This window comes from Salmo salar, chromosome 02 (assembly GCF_965601325.2).
Source record: "Salmo salar chromosome 02, fSalSal1, whole genome shotgun sequence".
In the NCBI taxonomy this organism is placed as follows: Eukaryota; Metazoa; Chordata; class Actinopteri; order Salmoniformes; family Salmonidae; genus Salmo; species Salmo salar.
In genome coordinates, this window is record NC_138292.1 from 26174084 (window position 1) to 26190120 (window position 16037).

The 16037-nt window shown below is 40.9% G+C and overlaps 3 protein-coding genes across 5 annotated transcripts; 1 reads left to right on the forward strand and 2 right to left on the reverse strand.

Moving 5' to 3' along the window:
- The first annotated feature begins 42 nt into the window (after positions 1-42).
- Positions 43-7335, forward strand: proser3 (proline and serine rich 3). Of its 2 annotated transcripts, none has more exons than XM_014156416.3 (14): positions 43-361; positions 600-684; positions 795-906; positions 1030-1322; positions 1522-1673; positions 2140-2243; positions 2768-2853; positions 2975-3108; positions 3337-3551; positions 3694-4133; positions 4218-4434; positions 4621-4783; positions 5309-5390; positions 7163-7335. In XM_014156416.3, the coding sequence occupies exons 2-14, from the start codon at positions 674-676 to the stop codon at positions 7200-7202; spliced, it is 2049 nt and encodes a 682-aa protein (XP_014011891.1). In that variant the 5' UTR covers positions 43-361; positions 600-673; the 3' UTR covers positions 7203-7335. The 2 variants fall into 2 exon arrangements, with proteins under 2 accessions (XP_014011891.1, XP_014011907.1); XM_014156432.3 differs by having other exon boundaries at positions 3011-3108.
- On the reverse strand, positions 7241-9833 carry hspb6 (heat shock protein family B (small) member 6). 2 transcript variants are annotated; one of them, XM_014156489.2, is made up of 4 exons: positions 9550-9833; positions 9182-9347; positions 8758-8880; positions 7241-8556 (listed from the first exon to the last, which is right to left on the reverse strand). In XM_014156489.2, exons 2-4 carry the CDS (start codon positions 9338-9340, stop codon positions 8389-8391), a joined length of 450 nt encoding a protein of 149 aa, XP_014011964.1. In that variant the 5' UTR covers positions 9341-9347; positions 9550-9833; the 3' UTR covers positions 7241-8388. The 2 variants fall into 2 exon arrangements, with proteins under 2 accessions (XP_014011964.1, XP_014011973.1); XM_014156498.3 differs by having other exon boundaries at positions 9678-9830.
- A 2116-nt stretch (positions 9834-11949) lies between these two features.
- Positions 11950-15576, reverse strand: psenen (presenilin enhancer, gamma-secretase subunit). Its single transcript, XM_045701000.2, has 4 exons — positions 15422-15576; positions 14922-15032; positions 12673-12777; positions 11950-12389 (listed from the first exon to the last, which is right to left on the reverse strand). Exons 2-4 carry the CDS (start codon positions 14980-14982, stop codon positions 12250-12252), a joined length of 306 nt encoding a protein of 101 aa, XP_045556956.1. The 5' UTR covers positions 14983-15032; positions 15422-15576; the 3' UTR covers positions 11950-12249.
- Between the last annotated feature and the right edge of the window lie 461 nt (positions 15577-16037).

The window sequence follows — 16037 nt, forward strand, 5'->3', positions numbered from 1 at the left end:
ACGAGTATCATTGGTTCAGATCAATGTCTGTCACTTACCAACTTTTTCTAGATTGGCCAGAATCGATCGTTGGCGATAATGAGGTTCTCGGTAAAGATAAACTCAAGATTATTGAATCTGTCAAATAGTTGAATTAAAAGTTATCCTGCGAGGAATGTACCATTTAGAAAAGTAGAACTAATTGTCTAGACTATGCATATGATTTTACTAATCGAACTATTTTATTTCGCCGTTTGGTTGCCCGGTAACTGACACAAGCCCAAACCGGATAGAAACCCGGAAGGCGCATTATGTTTTCCTTTCATTGAATCAACCGAGGCAGTGATCAAATCGAGATGCTCAAGTAACATTTACATGGAAAGTACGTGCTTTAAAAAAAGTATTTAATACGTCATCGACGTCAGTGATCTAGCCTTTCTAAATGAACAAAAACTGTTTTAAACTGCAATGCTGTTAGCTAGCTAAGTTACAGGGATAACTTTTTGCAGTGCCAGCTAATTAGCTAGTTGTCTCTTTTCACTCTCTTGTTAAATCAAATGCGTGTGTGCTAGGTATTTACCTGACACACACTTTAACACTGTCTCATCCTATGATTATAGCTAAGAGTTGTCTACATGTGGGCTATAACACTTCTCTGCCCAGTGTGTGAGTTGGCGCCGGTGATACTGTCAACATGAAATCCAGGTGAGGCGTGGAACAAGTAATTAGGAATGCAGCGCAACCGTTTTCAAACCAGAACGATATGTTTTTGCCACAATGAAAATGGTCACCTTTTGTCTCTCTTGCTCTCTTAGTGGTGCTGCTCTGTTCACAAGGAAGAATCCCTTCCCGTCAGACCCACCTCTGGGAAAAACACATTACAACCCCTCACGCACCAAGAAGCTTCCAAAGCAACAGAGGAAAACCGTAAGAACTGGACTTCAGGGGCTGTCAGGGTCTTTTCCAAATATACATACTCCAATACAGTAAATACATGTATTGTCATTAGTCTCCTCATCAAACTTGAGCTTTTTTCCTGGTTTGTCTTAGACCCTGAGCCCTGTTCGCCTTGCCCAGCTGTCCAGCCCTCCTCACCAGACACACACACTGAGCCCAGAGGACCAGTGCTTCCTTGGGGCAGCCAACCACTTTGTCCTCTGTCCTCCTCCTGCCACAGAGGCCCAGCCTAGTTTCTTAGAGTCCTGGCCCTCCACTGACCTTGGGTCCTCCCCGGCCAACACTGCCGCCTCCCCGAACAGAGACACACTGACACGGGACCCAACATCGGGAAAGTCCCTGGTCTCCACTGGGGGAGGAGAGCAGGAAGATTCAGTGTTGGCAAAGTATGCTTCATGCTATTTCTAAAATTACATGATGGTAATTTGTTTTATTTGTGACCCTGCATCCTTATGTATGTCTTCATTATAGTGTGTATCATGATATCCACAATAAGCTTGCAGGTGATGAGTTTATAGGATTTTTGTATTGATTTATGGTGTTATGCCCTTGTCTCATTAGTAACTACAATAATTCCTTTTCCAGGTACATTGAACGCTTTCGTCACGGAAGGCCACAGAGTCGAGAGGAGCGTCAGCAGATGTCGGCAATGGTGGGAGAGGGCCAGCAGCCTTTCTGGTGGCTGTCCTCCTCCCCTCTACCCTCCAGTTCTACACCCACTCAAACCACTGACATAGGTACTTCACTTGGATCATTCATTGTTCTTTACATCTCATTGAAACTCACAAAGTTTTGCTGGCTCTATAAAACAAGGAATCTAGTGACCGTTCTGATGCATTTGACCAACTCTTGCTCTGCTCTCCATTTCAAATCAAAGTTTATTGGTCAAGTACACAGTTTAGCAGATGTTATAGCAGGTGCAGCGAAATCTTATGTTACTAGCTCCTAACAATGCAGTCAAATGTCAAACAATTAAAACATACATTTTTTTAAAGGAAAGAAATCAAGAAAGTCAGGACGAATCCAATTAACAACCCAAATAGCACTGAATCAAAATGCAATCTATACACCGGATGAATATGTACAGCAGTAGCTATATTAGTGAGATATATCAAGAATCAAGTATATACATAAATATGATGTGTGTATAAACAGTAAAATACAATGTCTACTCATTCATTCCCCCTTTCTTTATGTACACAGGCCTTTCCCTTAAAGACTCAGCCACCACCCTCAGTCCAGTTGGGCAGTTTTGGCATGGCACCACCCTCTCCCCATGCAGGGGACTCCTTGATCTTAGTGCCATGGTGAGTACATCATCGTCCTGTTCATGCTCCGTTTTGGTAAGTTTCTTTTTGAGACGGTGAGATATATTGGTATTAGACAGGTGTATGTAATTCTGTCAAGTGTGCAAGAGCCAGAATGGCTGAGATGTATTGAAAGACTCCCCATGCAGAGTGCTGCTCCTCATAAATATTTGCATACCAACACCATACGACATGTTCTGCCAAACCACTGTTTATATGAACTAGTTGGCAGCTGTTCCCTTTGATTATGCAACTGTGTTTGATGCCTTCGCTAATACCCCTTCTGGTCAAAACACCGCTCCATATCCAGCTTGCTGCATATCCCTGAGGGAATGAGCTGAACTCGATATGCAATTGATGTGAGCTTTTATAGAACTGAGCCATAAAGAGTGTTCAAAACAGAACCCGCTGAGGGCTCAGTTACACAACATTGTGAATGTTCTAGAATGTTGGTGATAGAAATGGTGACAGGAGATGATGCCTCTGGTGCACTCACTGGCCTCTCTTTCTGATCCCCCTGGCAGGGCCTGTCAGACTCCTCTCACGGTGACCTTGGAGACTCAGAGATACTGCATCTACAGGAGAAGGCCAGTAGACTGCTACACAGAAGGTAGACATGCTGGGAGGAATGGAATACACTGAGCAGGGTTGGGGTCAATTAAATGTAATTCCGTCAGTTGCAATGAGGAGAATTGTATTAGTCTTACAAAAACTAAATGTTATGTTTTCAGTGAGCACTCACTCAGTAGTGGATCTATTCCCATCAGCTCTGAGGGCCTGGGCTGCTCCAATTTTTCCTCCCCTGTGAGCATAGATGAGCCAGTCCGAAGGCCTATAGTTACCAGTCTTATCGACTCAACCACTGGTGAGCCATGGGGGTTGGGAAGTTCAAAACGTCTGATTTGCATGAATTTCCCTTGTCTCAACCACATATTGCTTTTTCAAACTCCCAGAGCCACTCTTATTCTGTGCTCTTGCCACGTCCCTCATTTCTCATGGTCACGATTTAGTTTCCTTTTGCAACTTTCTTTATTCTCACTTTATCTGAATACACATATTGCAATAACTCTTCTTGTGCAACCGCTTCCTCAAGTTGTGGGGAACCTAGGCTCAGCAGACCTCTATGCTGGAACCGCGCCCAAACCGTCTGTGGTTGGTCCCCCGGACCCCCGCACATGCCCAGAGGAGGACATCCTGTTTCAGTGGCGTCTGAGGAGAAAGATGGAGCAGGCCAGTCAGTGGGTTCAGTCAAACCCACAGCAGGGTTACACCCTTCATCAGCATGCTGTCAGCTGTCAGGCTCACAAGGTACTTACCCCCTTGTCTACTACACCTGCTCTTAGAAAGAGTTTTTGAAGTCTCTTTGAAATGTCTGCCACTGTGTGGTAGTATTTTCCAATGCATTTAGGTAATCACAGATCAAATGATTTGATTTGTTCCCCTTCGTTAGGTACAGTGGAATCCTCTCTCTGCTTATTCCTCTCATAGAGTTGCCCCCTCCCTCCCCATCTCCAGCCCCACCATCTCTAAGTTGCAGCCGGATGCCCCGGTCCGTCCCCACATGCACCTCCTCTGTGACATCCTTCCTTGTACGGCTCAACCCCACTCCCCTCCACCGAGCCACCAGAGGAGCCCAAAGAGGAGTGGGGTCTCTGGGGCCGACCGGACCGTCAGGCAGCCCAAAGCCCAGTTCAGCTCCACAGACACGTCCACTGAGGAGCCCACTAGTAAACATGAGTCCTCTCCACCACCACCCGCCTTGTCTGAGACCACAGAGGAAGAGTGGGCAGTTCAACAGAGAAGAACCGAGAGGACAAAAAAGGAGACACTTCAGAAGGAGAGGAGTGAGAAGCGGACAGGGCCGTCCTGCAGAAAGAAGAAATCAGCCAGGTATGACCTGTATCTAAGAGGGGTAACAGTTTGACTGAATGACATGTGGCCCAGTCTGTAAACTCAATGACAATATCTCTGTAGGTGTCACGTTGGTGACAGGGACCATGCTGAGAGGCCCAGCTATGCAGATTGGAGTGTGAGCCAACACCACACCAGAGGTAAAGACAGGGTCATCCCATGGAGGGAGGAGCCCAGCAGAGACTGGGGGCAACAGGAAAGGGGGCCGGGGGTAGTGAGAGAGGGCTGCCCTGGAGATCGTGCTCCACCACCCTCTCCCATACACAGCGCCCTGGGACAGGTCAGTTAACACCGTGGGTCATCAGCATCACTGATGCTAGATGCCATTAACACATTGAAGAAAGGCTGTTATGAATTTAAGTGTTACAATAATATTCATTTACTTTAGTCATTATTCATTTATCCAGGTTAGTTTAATTTAAATAAAGATATTAGTTGAGTAAAGCATATTAATTTACCTTGGCAGGTAGTTTCAGAGGTACTGTTCCTGACCACGGACTCTCCGGACCCGCCCAGAACCCCTGTGTCCTCTGACTCTCCCAGATACATGCCCCCACAGTCCCCCGCCCCGCCTCCCAGTGCACAGCAGCCCCGGGAGGTCGTAGCTCAGCTGCTGCAGGAGGCTGAAGGTGAGACTGCCTGGTGCAGTGGGGACTGCTGACCTTAACTCTAGGTAGCAGAGGTGGAATAGACTCTGGCTGTATAATAGTGTATGTAAATGGCCTCCAGTCAAGTTCCACCGGGACTGAATCCAAAAGAACTTTTTCCTGAATATCCCATTCATATACATGCATTTCTTACTCTAAATAATAAGTTAGGATTTTGCCCTAAATGCTAAAGGGGTCTTTTGGGTGGCATAACAATTGAGTGATGCCATAGTCCTCTCTGTTATAGGAGTACATTGACTGTGTGGACCAGTGCCAGTTATCTATTTTCACTTCACCTTGCTGGTGTTCATGTGTACATTTCTGGCTATTTATACCTGTGTACAGTTAACATGTGCTCTAATATAACATTATGAACTCCTGGCATAGCTTTGCTAGAAAGTAGCTAAAGTTACAACAAAAAGAATCGGTAACGTAATCCAATGCTCCTAAAGTTACTTTTGTTATCTGCACAGTGACATTTTAACTGCATATCTTTTCCCCCTTAAGATTCAGACGAGCAGGAGTTTAAAGATGACCCCTTACTGAAGGTCTTAAGGCAGCAGAGGAAGTGGGTGAAGGAGCAAATCGGGTAAAGAACTGGTATATGTTTCCTAGATACAGTATATCCTTCATTTATTTCATTGACCTTTCCTTTACTCATTAAAATAATGAGCTTATTAAAATATTTTCAGAGTAATTACAGTACCTTATGAAAGTATTCACTTTTGTCCACATTTTGTGTTACAGACTGAATTTCATATGGATTAAATTGAGATTTGTTTTTTGGTCACTGGCCGACACAATACCCCATAGTGTCAAAGTGGAATTATGTTATTAGAAATCTTTACAAATTTAAAAGCTGAAAAATGTCTTGCGTCAAGTATTCAACCCCTTTGTCATGGCAAGCCTAAATACATTCAGGAGTAAAAATGTGCTTAACAAGTCACATAATAAATTGCATTGTTTCACAGTGCAATAAAAGTGGTTAGCATGATTTTTGAATGACTACCTCTATGTGCCCCACACAAACAATTATCTTTAAGGTCCCTCAGTCGAGCAGTGAATTTATAACACAGATTCGACCACAATGGCCAGGGAGGTTTTCCAATACCTCACAAAGAAGGGTACCTATTGGTAGATGGGTAAACGAAGAAGAATATGAAAAAAGCAGACATTGAATATCCCTTTGAGCATTGTGAAGTTATTAATTACACTTTGGATGGTGTATCAATAAGTCACTACAAAGATACAGGTGTCCTTCCTAACTCATTTGCTGGAGAGGAAGGAAACCGCTCAGGGATTTCATGATGCCAATGGTGACAGAGTTTAATGGCTGTGATAGGAAATTGCAGGGGATGGATCAACCACATTGTAGCTACTCCACAATACTAACCTAAATGACCGCTTGAAAATAAGGAAGCCTGTACAGAATAAAAAATATTCAAAAACATGCATCCTGTTTGCAATAAGGCATTGAAGTAAAACTGCAAAAAATGTGGCAAAGCAATTCACCTTTTGTCCTGCATACAAAGTGCTATGTTTGGGGCAAATCCAACACATTACTGAGTACCATTCTCCATATCTTCAAGCATAGTGGTGGCTGCATCATGTTATGGGTATGCTTGTAATCGTTAAGGACTGGGTAGTTTTTCCAGGATAAAAAAACGTAATGGTGCAGGCAAAATCCTAGAGTGAAAACTTGGTTCCGTTGCTTTCCACCAGACACTGGGAGATGAATTAACCTGACAGTAACCTAAAGCACAAGGCCAAATCTACACTGGAGTTGGTTACCAAGAAGACTGAATGTTCCTGAGTGGCCGAGTAACAGTTTTGTATTAAATCTACTTGATAATCTATGGAAAGCCTTGAAAAATTCTCGCAATGATCAACAACCAATTTGACAGTTTGAAACATTTTGAAAAGCATAATTGACAAATGTTACCTAATCCAGGTGTGAAAATCTGTTAGACTTACCCAGAAAGATTCACAGCTGTAATCACTGTCAAAGGTGCTTCTATACACTTATGTGATTGTGATTGTATTTTTTGCAAACATTTCTAAAAACCTCTCTTTGTCATTATGGAGTATTGTGTAGGTGGGGGAAAACAATTTAATCCATTTTAGAATAAGGCTGTAACATAACAAAATGTGGAAAAAGTCAAGGCGTCTGAATACATTCCGAATGCACTGTATCGTAAAATCATGATGTTATGCTGATTTGTTTTGTCTTTGGAGTAAAATGTTACATTTTATTTTCTCACATTGCAGACCCATATGACTCCTAGAGTGATATAATATTTGGCTATGCAAAGCATTGAAGCAACCTTAGAACATGCTCTAAAAACATGTTTTTTCTTTCAGAGAGGTAGACTCGCTGTTGGATGAATTCGAGGAAGAGTGAGCACTGGTGGTGTGCACACAGGGAACAAAAACAACCAATTCAACAGACTTATTTTATTTTTGTACAGCAATATATAGTGCATTTATTTTTAACATTCTCTTCTTACAATAAATAGTTTGAAAATATACAACAACCTTACTTTTGAGTTTTGTGAACATACTTGATAATCTGAGTGTTAAAACATTTACTCATGACTTAGAGGGCATTAGACACTCCACACAATACAAATCAACATTTTCAATGGTTTTATATCATATTTACAATAAATGGTTCCATAAAAACATTTTAAGATTGAGTTAAATGGGATTCTTTTGGATGAGGGATGCTTTTAAATGAGGAATCTGTCCTGTTAATATGTACAAACCTCAGAGAGAGAGAGCAGGGAATTTGAATGGTGTGATGGTGTAGTTAATGGGTGTTTTGGTACAGGCAGGCACCAGTTCTTTGAGTGTTTGATATGTCTGTTGGAGTGTGCCTGTATTTTTTTGTGTGTGTGAATAGTTTACCAAGCTACCAATTACTTCACATTGGAAGAAGTTAAACTACAATAAAGTTACCCTTAACGACATTTTTATTTTCTTTATTAACTAAAATTAATTTGAAAAGGGTTTACTACATCAAACTACTTTGTGATAAATTATATTTAAGTTTGAAATGTCAGACTACAAATTGCAAGAACAGTTCACAGAATGTGTAATTTAGCATATTAAACAACTGTTTCAAGTGAGAACTAGAAAATAGTAATACTGAAAAAGAAAGGAAAGGAACAGGTTCCGTCCCTCTCTTCGCCCCAACCTGGGCTCGAAACAGGGACCCTTGCACACATCAACTGACACCCACGAAGCATCGTTACCCATCGCGGAACAACCACTTCAGGTCTCAGAGCGACTGACGTCACAGATCGAAACGCTATTAGCGCGCACCACCGCTAACTAACTAGCCATTTCACATCGGTTAAACTTACTACATCCATATTTTCTTTTTGCAAAAAAAGTAGTGTAATTCCAGTAGTTAGCTACACAACTACTTTTTTTTGCCATGTAGCAAACTACATAATACCAAGATTTGAACTGCCACCAAGCTACTGCAAAATGTAGTTAAAGTACTAGTTGAACTACATGTAGTGTACTACTCCCCAACACTGGTTCCTATGGATTGTGTGTGTTTGTTCCTAGGGTGTGTATGCTCATGGTTCAGAGTGGGACAGGTGTGTGGAGTTCTCCCCCTGCAACATAGGGGCAGATATGATGAGGATGCCTTCAGGCGACACAGCCGACTCCAGAGCCATGGAGTCCACTCCCTTTGGAATCCTGTAGCGCCGGTTGAACTGTCGTGTCACCAGCCCTGACCCATCCTGTGAACACAGTCATTGAGGAATGCTCATTTTCAGGCTAACAAGTGGTCTGGTTTCCAGTCTGGTCGGTAGTTGGTTGAAGCAGAAACGGACTGCATAGTAACCAGGCTATATTCAATGTCTGTCATCACAAACTATGGAAGTGTGATTATGAATAGAGAACAACTCTTGCATAATACATGCAACACAGTAGTTGCTTACTTTTTTCTCTTTGTGTTTCCCTTGGACCTCCACAAAGTCTCCTGTCACCTTGACCATCAGCTCCTCTGGGTTGAAGTGTTTCACATCAACCTGAACTGTGAATCCTTTGTGGTCACAACACACCTGGCAACAGGGGAAGATACCCAATTTTACTACTCAAATTGACACTATTGCTGCTTTATTACTGCTGGTTTAATCTACTTCTATGTAATTCTATTCAAACGATACGAAAATGCAAGAGCACCTGCCGTAAATGGGCATTCATTAAAATGTCAGTAGAATATAGAAAGTAAAACACACAATTCATTTAGCAATGTTACCTCATTGATACAGAACAAAGTCATGAAAAATGAATCAAAAAATTGTTTTATCAGTGAGAGATTAGAGCACTGCATGCATGCAGTGTAACGGAAATAAAACCTACCTGTGCTGAGCCAGTGTGCTCCGCCACTGGGGTGAGCAGCTCCGACGGCGTGAATGAGTACAGCCCGAATGTCCCGTTCAGCGCGGGAAGAAGAGGCGGCAGGACTCTCTCCCATGCGATACCGCTGGCTGGAAAAGTGGGTGGCAGATCGAAGTCCATTTCACGTCTGAGGTCAAAATAAAATATGCAGTGATTACTACAGCCTTTCACAACCATATGGGCCGATGATGTTACAAATATTCTAGGTCACAGGGAGAAATAGCAAATGGGAAAAAATGAGAGTCCAATAAATGTAGGTCTATTCGAGAAAATATTAGCCTAATATAAGTTGTTAGAATGAAGCAAGAAATAAATCAACCATAATATACCCGCTGCTTCACTGCTGAGGTACAGAAAGTGATTGATTCGTAAAGGCTACAGCGATGGTTTTTATAGTCCTTGTCAAATCTGGAATATTGCTGTAAATAATACCAAATTCGCTTGAACAATCAAAGACCTTTCAAATTGTTGCTGGGAAGAGTCACAGTTTAAAATCCCAGAGACGCAGAGTCGTTAGCATTTATCGTTATGAGATGCCTGCAAATCCTATTATGTTCTGACTGCCAATAGGATGGATTGCTGCGTCCGTGTATCTGACTCTGTGGAAGTGCGAGTTAAGGTCTGTATTTATGATAGCAGGAGTTACATAATGAGGCGGGAACTTCGCTGTAAAACACCCTGCATTGCTTTGGATTCACCACCAGACCCCTAGGAATTATGATTTTGTTTTAGTTGTGATCAAAGGCTTCGATAGAATAGGGACCTGCCTTAAGGAACACTCCTCCCTATCATATCAACCTATATATGAGGAACTTTTACCATATTCTCCATCATATAGCTTTTTTTAACTGTTACAATCCTCCTTCAAAATCATAACGGTTTTTCATTTAATTTTAGATAATTTGTATGCATTATACAATTTCACTTTCTCAGAGTTTGTTGCTGTATCTTATCCATTACTTTCCGGGATTGTCTGTTTAAAAATTACATCAAAGGGGTGAACCCCCCAAACAGTGCATCCGTGCCAGACAGCATGGGACGACAGTAAAGGGTGATATGCCGCGTTCAAGTGGTAGTCAGAACTAGGAAACTCGTACATTTCTGATTTGCTAACTGTTTGCATGCGGCACGTGTACTGTATCCTGTAACCACGACCAGTTAGCAAGTCGGGAATGTGAGTTTCCTAGTTCCGACTACCACGTAAACGTGGCAATATTCACATGCCAGTGTACGTGTGATAATAGGAATGTTTCCATCTCATGCACCTTTTTAATTAACCTAACATGGTTGTTTTCCTTGACACCTGTTGAGAGCTCTGGTGGAGCCCCTTTTGGTGATTTGGCAATTGGCATTCAACACAGCCAAAAGCGGTAATCTCAATACAGTGTTCTGCCAGACAACAGTTCAGACGCTTCCTTCTACGGATACACTGTATAACGGACTGGACTGCTCAATACTTGCTGTTACAGATTCCTTGAAAAGTTATGAAATATTGCTATTTTATTTTCTGACAGGCTTAAAATTATTATCCATTAGGCCTTTACTGCATAAACTGTGCTTATCCCAGGTTAATAATTGGGCAATGGGAATTTTTATCTTCTACCTCTGCTTATTAAACAGAGGTTGAACAAGGTCACAAACATTGTCAATGTCACACCATGTAAAACATATTTTTCCAAACACTGGAATGTTAAAGATGTTACAATATTTATTTTATAGGTCTACATACTTAAGATTTTTCTGTTACATTGTTTATGTAATGATCTTTTGATCAATGTGAAGCAGGTGTTAAAGCACACTAATCTTCAATCACATTGTCCTTATTTGGACATTTTTCTATTCAAAGAAAAATTATTCAATATTTTTTATAATTCCGGCATTTCTAGAGATAGAAATCCCAAAGAGAGGGCTGAACAAATCCGTGATTAATGTTGGCCAGTCTCCCCGAACCACTTTGTCCTGGAGAGGAATGGGGGCGTATAAAAACGACCTTATAATAATTAGGTCATTATGACATGCAGGGTGAACATCATGTTCTACAATTACATTGACACCACATCCACAACAATGTCATATAAGCCTCCTGCATGTCACAGGTCTTAGCACTTCCTCGATTGGGTATCTTATGACCATCCATCACACACGTCTGAGTTGTGTTTACATCCACTGCCTCTTGACCCCATTTAGAGCAGAAAGTTGTGTGACTTATACAACCCTGGCACTCAATGGACATGTGTTAAGTACTAGAGCTGGTGGGACGACGTGTCCTTCCTGCCATGGCGTCGGTTGGTAATAGAAGTAGAGTCTTTGAGTACCTAAAAACAGCTTCAACCATGATCCTGAAGAGAGGGGGGTGGTAACATTTGCTACAGAGGCATTGATTTTCATAAGAGATTGGCCTAAGGCGGACCTCATTTAAGGACTTAATCATAATGCTGCAATCATAAAGTACTTTACTGGCTAATATCTCATCACTGTTGGAATTGTTTACACTGTGAGAGTACAAAGGAGACTATGAATACATTATCTGGAATAAGTATGTTGTTATTGTGAGCAGTGTTACTGACTTATTAAACACAAAGCCAATTGGATATTGTTATCCAAAGCTATGCGCATACCATTCATATTATCCATAGGAGCCAAATGTCTAATGAAATGCACACTAGACCACGATCTAGCATATAAGCTCAAAACCTTATTACAGCAAATAAAAAAAGCATACACTTCCATTTAATTTAGAAAGTTTATGAATTTGCCATTTATTTTTGTCATACATACCATTCGCCTGTTTAACCTTCCAAATTTACTCAAACGTGTTGAGCCATCCACACACTAGACACAATTTTGGGAAAAGGTGCAGTGTTCACAGGACATCTTCCCACTCATTAAAGCCCAGAAAAAATTACTATGATTATCCATTGAGATCAACTACACATTTAACTATTTCAAACTGTTAGATTTGTCTATTAATTCTGTCATGGTCAAGTTTGATACAGTAGGAAGCTTTCTTGTTTCCCGCCTTGTCCGTCTCAGGGAATGCCAAGTGGAATGGTGAAGGAGAGGTAATCGCCCACCTCACCCCATTCTGCTCTGAAGTGTTGGAATATGGTTATCCATGTGGTGAGTACTGCAACCCACAGTAGCAACCCCAGCCCTGAACGCTTTACATCTGAAAGAGAGATGTAATTTATTGTAGTCATCTTTGCATAGAAACTGCATACTTTCACTAATACTTACACTAATGTTAAAATAATACAAAGCCAACTTTGTTTTCGCTGGATCATCTTATCTCATCATGGATCATAGGCCTACATCTCATAAGACACACAACCTGTAACATAAATGTATTATTTATCCAGTATGTGGATGAGCCACAACAAACCTGGACAACTAATAATTTGTACAGGAATCTTTAGCTATATTAATTCACAGAACCTTCTCTGTGTACTCACATGTTTTGATCTGGAGTTGTTCAGTATATGTTGGCTTTACAAAGGCCTCTTTGAAAAACCACACCACATTCACCAGCCACAGGAACGGAAGGAATGCAAATCCCCCTGAGAGAGAAAGTCATTACAGTATTACTACACACACACACTTGAAGTCGGAAGTTTACATACACTTAGGTTGTAAAACTTGTTTTTCAACCACTCCACAAATTTCTTGTTAACAAACTATAGTTTTGGCAAGTCAGTAAGGACATCTACTTTGTGCATGACAAGTAATTTTTCCAACAATTGTTTACAGACAGATTATTTAACTTATAATTCACTGTATCACAATTCCAGTGGGTCAGAAGTTTCCATACACTAAGTTGACTGTGCCTTTAAACAGCTTGGAAAATTCCAGAAAATGATATCATGGCTTTAGAAGCTTCTGATTGACTCATGATGTCAATTAGCTTATTGGAGGTGTACCTGTGGAGGTATTTCAAGGCCTACCTTCAAACTCAGTGCCTCTTTGCTTGACATCATGGGAAAATCAAAAGAAATCAGCCAAGACCTCAGAAAATAAATTGTAGACCTCCACAAGTCTGGTTCATCCTTGGGAGAAATGTCCAAACGCCTGAAGGTACCACGTTCATCTGTACAAACAATAGTACACAAGTATAAACACCATGGGACCACGCAGCTGTCATATCGCTCAGGAAGGCGACGCGTTCTGTCTCCTAGAGATGAACGTACTTTGGTGCGAAAAGTGCAAATCAATCCCAGAACAACAGCAAAGGACCTTGTGAAGATGCTGTAGGAAACAGGTACAAAAGTATCTATATCCACAGTAAAACGAGTCCTATAGACATAACCTGAAAGGCCGCTCAGCAAGGAAGAAGCCACTGCTCCAAAGCTGCCGTAAAAAAGCCAGACGAAGGTTTGCAACTGCACATGGGGACAAAGATTGTACTTTTTGGAGAACTGTCCTCTGGTCTGATGAAACAAAAATAGATCTGTTTGGTCATAATGACCATCTTTATGTTTGGAGGAAAAAGGGGGAGGCTTGCAAGCCAAAGAACACCATCCCAACCGTGAAGCACAGGGGTGGCAGCATCATGTTGTGGGGTTGCTTTGCTGCAGGAGGGACTGGTGCACTTCACAAAATAGATGGCATCATAAGGTAGGAAAATTGTGGATATATTGAAGCAACATCTCAAGACATCAGTCAGGAAGTTAAAGCTTGGTCGCAGATGCGCCTCCAAATGGACAATGACCCCAAGCATACTTCCAAAGTTGTGGCAAAATGGATTAAGGACAACAAAGTCAAGGTATTGGAGTGGCCATCACAAAGCCCTGACCTCAAACCTATAGAAAATTTGTGGGCAGAACTGAAAAAGCGTGTACGAGCAAGGAGGCCTACAAACCTGACTCAGTTACACCAGCTCTGTCAGGAGGAATGGGCCAAAATTCACCCAACTTATTGTGGGAAGGTTGTGGAAGGCTACCTGAAACATTTGACCTAAATTAAACAATTTAAAGGCAACGCTACCATATACTAATTGAGTGTATGTAAACTTCTGACCCACTGGGAATGTGATAAAAGAAATAAAAGCTGAAATAAATCACTACTATTTTTCTGACATTTCACATTCTTAAAAAAATAAATAATTGACCTAATACAGGGAATGTTTACTAGGATTATATTTCAGGAATTGTGAAAAACTGAGTTTAAATTTATTTGTCTAAGGTGTATGTATGTAAACTTCAGACTTCATCCAGAGGTACATGTCCAATTGACTCAAATGATGTCAATTAGCCTATCAGAAGTTTCTAAAGCCATGACATCCTTTTCTGGAATTTTCCAAGCTGTTTTAAGGCAGAGTCAACTTAGTGTATGTAAACTTCTGACCCACTGGAATTGTGATACAGTGAATTATAAGTGAAATAATCTGTCTGTAAACAATTGTTGGAAAAATGACTTGTGTCATGCAAAGTAGATGTCCTAAATGACTTGCCAAAACTATAGTTTGTTAACAAGAAATTTGTGGAGTGGTTGAAAAATGATTTTTAATGACTCCAACCTAAGTGTACGTAAACTTCCGACTTCAACTGTGTGTGTGTGTACATACACACAACGTTGTGAAAACATCAATTCACAACACTAACATTGGATAGTTCATTAAATGTTTTTATCTTTGAACCATGCCAGGGGATTTCACGTGGCTTATAATTAGAGCACAACAACACTTGGTAGTTCACTACCAACTTACCTAAATAGTATTTCCTGCAAAGGGTGAGTTTCTCCTCATTGGGAAGGCGCTCTAGGTTCATGTTGATTTCCTGTTATTTCCCCCTTCGTTTTGACAGCTTTTCAAAGAGACCTTGAAGTATGAAGGAAGAGTATAAAAGTGAGAGGGTCTTTTGAAGATCTAGACTGGCACATTTCGGCTTCATGGAAGTGCCCGTCTGTAAAATGAGGGTGCCCCCTACCGATAAGAGTGGAACAAGTCTTGTGTTTCCACCCAACTTTTGCCTGGCTATCTTCCCAGACTACACGATAAAATAACATATTTAAACACCAATTTTGCTTACTATTGAAGTATTTTAAGGGGAAATGTGTAGGCTCGTAGCTAAGTTTTGAAAAAAACAGTCGAAAATACTGCGTGCTGGATGGCTAACAATATATGCTACAATGTTAACAGCAATTGTCCTCTATAGGAACCACTATTACAGAAAAAACAGCATTAATAATATTTTCCGAGGCTTTTACCTGTAATCTTTAATTAAATAGATGTCAAATAGCTCTAAATTGCTTGACAAATTAACGTTAAAAAGCTCAAAACATCAACACAAAAGAGCATTTCAACTCGTTCCTTTCCGCTTCCTGCTCCAGTTTTCTGAAGAGGGGGATGTGACATCCATCCTGCCCCACCGCCAGTTCATTGTGGGTAATGTAGTTCAGATAGCGTAAATAGAAACGTATGTTTTGGCATTTAAATTAAAATATATTTCAAGTGTAATTCACTTATGCTTGTAGTAAATCACCTATGATTTATGACAGTGCAGATTATCTGAATTGCCATGCAAAAGATATGTAAAATATGTGCCTTGCAGTTGCACAATTACTGTTAACCTGCCTGTCTTATTCTGTGAATATGTTCCATCAATGAAGTTTACTACAATATACAACCACAATTCTCCTCTTATCAATGCAAAAAATATAGGCCTAGACTTGTGGATGTTTTCAATTCTTCTTTTCAAATTATGTTTCGAGCTTGATTCAGGTACATTGACTCTCTTTTTTTCAAATTATGTTTAGAGTTTGATTTAAGTGCATTGACTCTCTCTCATGTAAGGAGCGTGCACATAATGTACGTTCATTCAGT

What these genes read in the sequence shown, in the direction of transcription:
- proser3 (XM_014156416.3), top strand. An exon ending in AGTAGACTGCTACACAGAAG is followed by an intron (nt 2,854 to 2,974) that starts GTAGACATGCTG and finishes TTATGTTTTCAG; the next exon opens with TGAGCACTCACTCAGTAGTG. An exon ending in TGGGTGAAGGAGCAAATCGG is followed by an intron (nt 5,391 to 7,162) that starts GTAAAGAACTGG and finishes TTTTTCTTTCAG; the next exon opens with AGAGGTAGACTCGCTGTTGG.
- hspb6 (XM_014156489.2), bottom strand. Translation starts at nt 9,340, where the DNA reads ATGGACTTCGATCTGCCACCCACTTTTCCAGCCAGCGGTATCGCATGG. An exon ending in AGCACACTGGCTCAGCACAG is followed by an intron (nt 8,881 to 9,181) that starts GTAGGTTTTATT and finishes CCCTGTTGCCAG; the next exon opens with GTGTGTTGTGACCACAAAGG. An exon ending in GGAAACACAAAGAGAAAAAA is followed by an intron (nt 8,557 to 8,757) that starts GTAAGCAACTAC and finishes CTGTGTTCACAG; the next exon opens with GATGGGTCAGGGCTGGTGAC.
- psenen (XM_045701000.2), bottom strand. Translation starts at nt 14,982, where the DNA reads ATGAACCTAGAGCGCCTTCCCAATGAGGAGAAACTCACCCTTTGCAGG. An exon ending in TTGCAGGAAATACTATTTAG is followed by an intron (nt 12,778 to 14,921) that starts GTAAGTTGGTAG and finishes TTTCTCTCTCAG; the next exon opens with GGGGATTTGCATTCCTTCCG. An exon ending in ACAACTCCAGATCAAAACAT is followed by an intron (nt 12,390 to 12,672) that starts GTGAGTACACAG and finishes TCTCTCTTTCAG; the next exon opens with ATGTAAAGCGTTCAGGGCTG.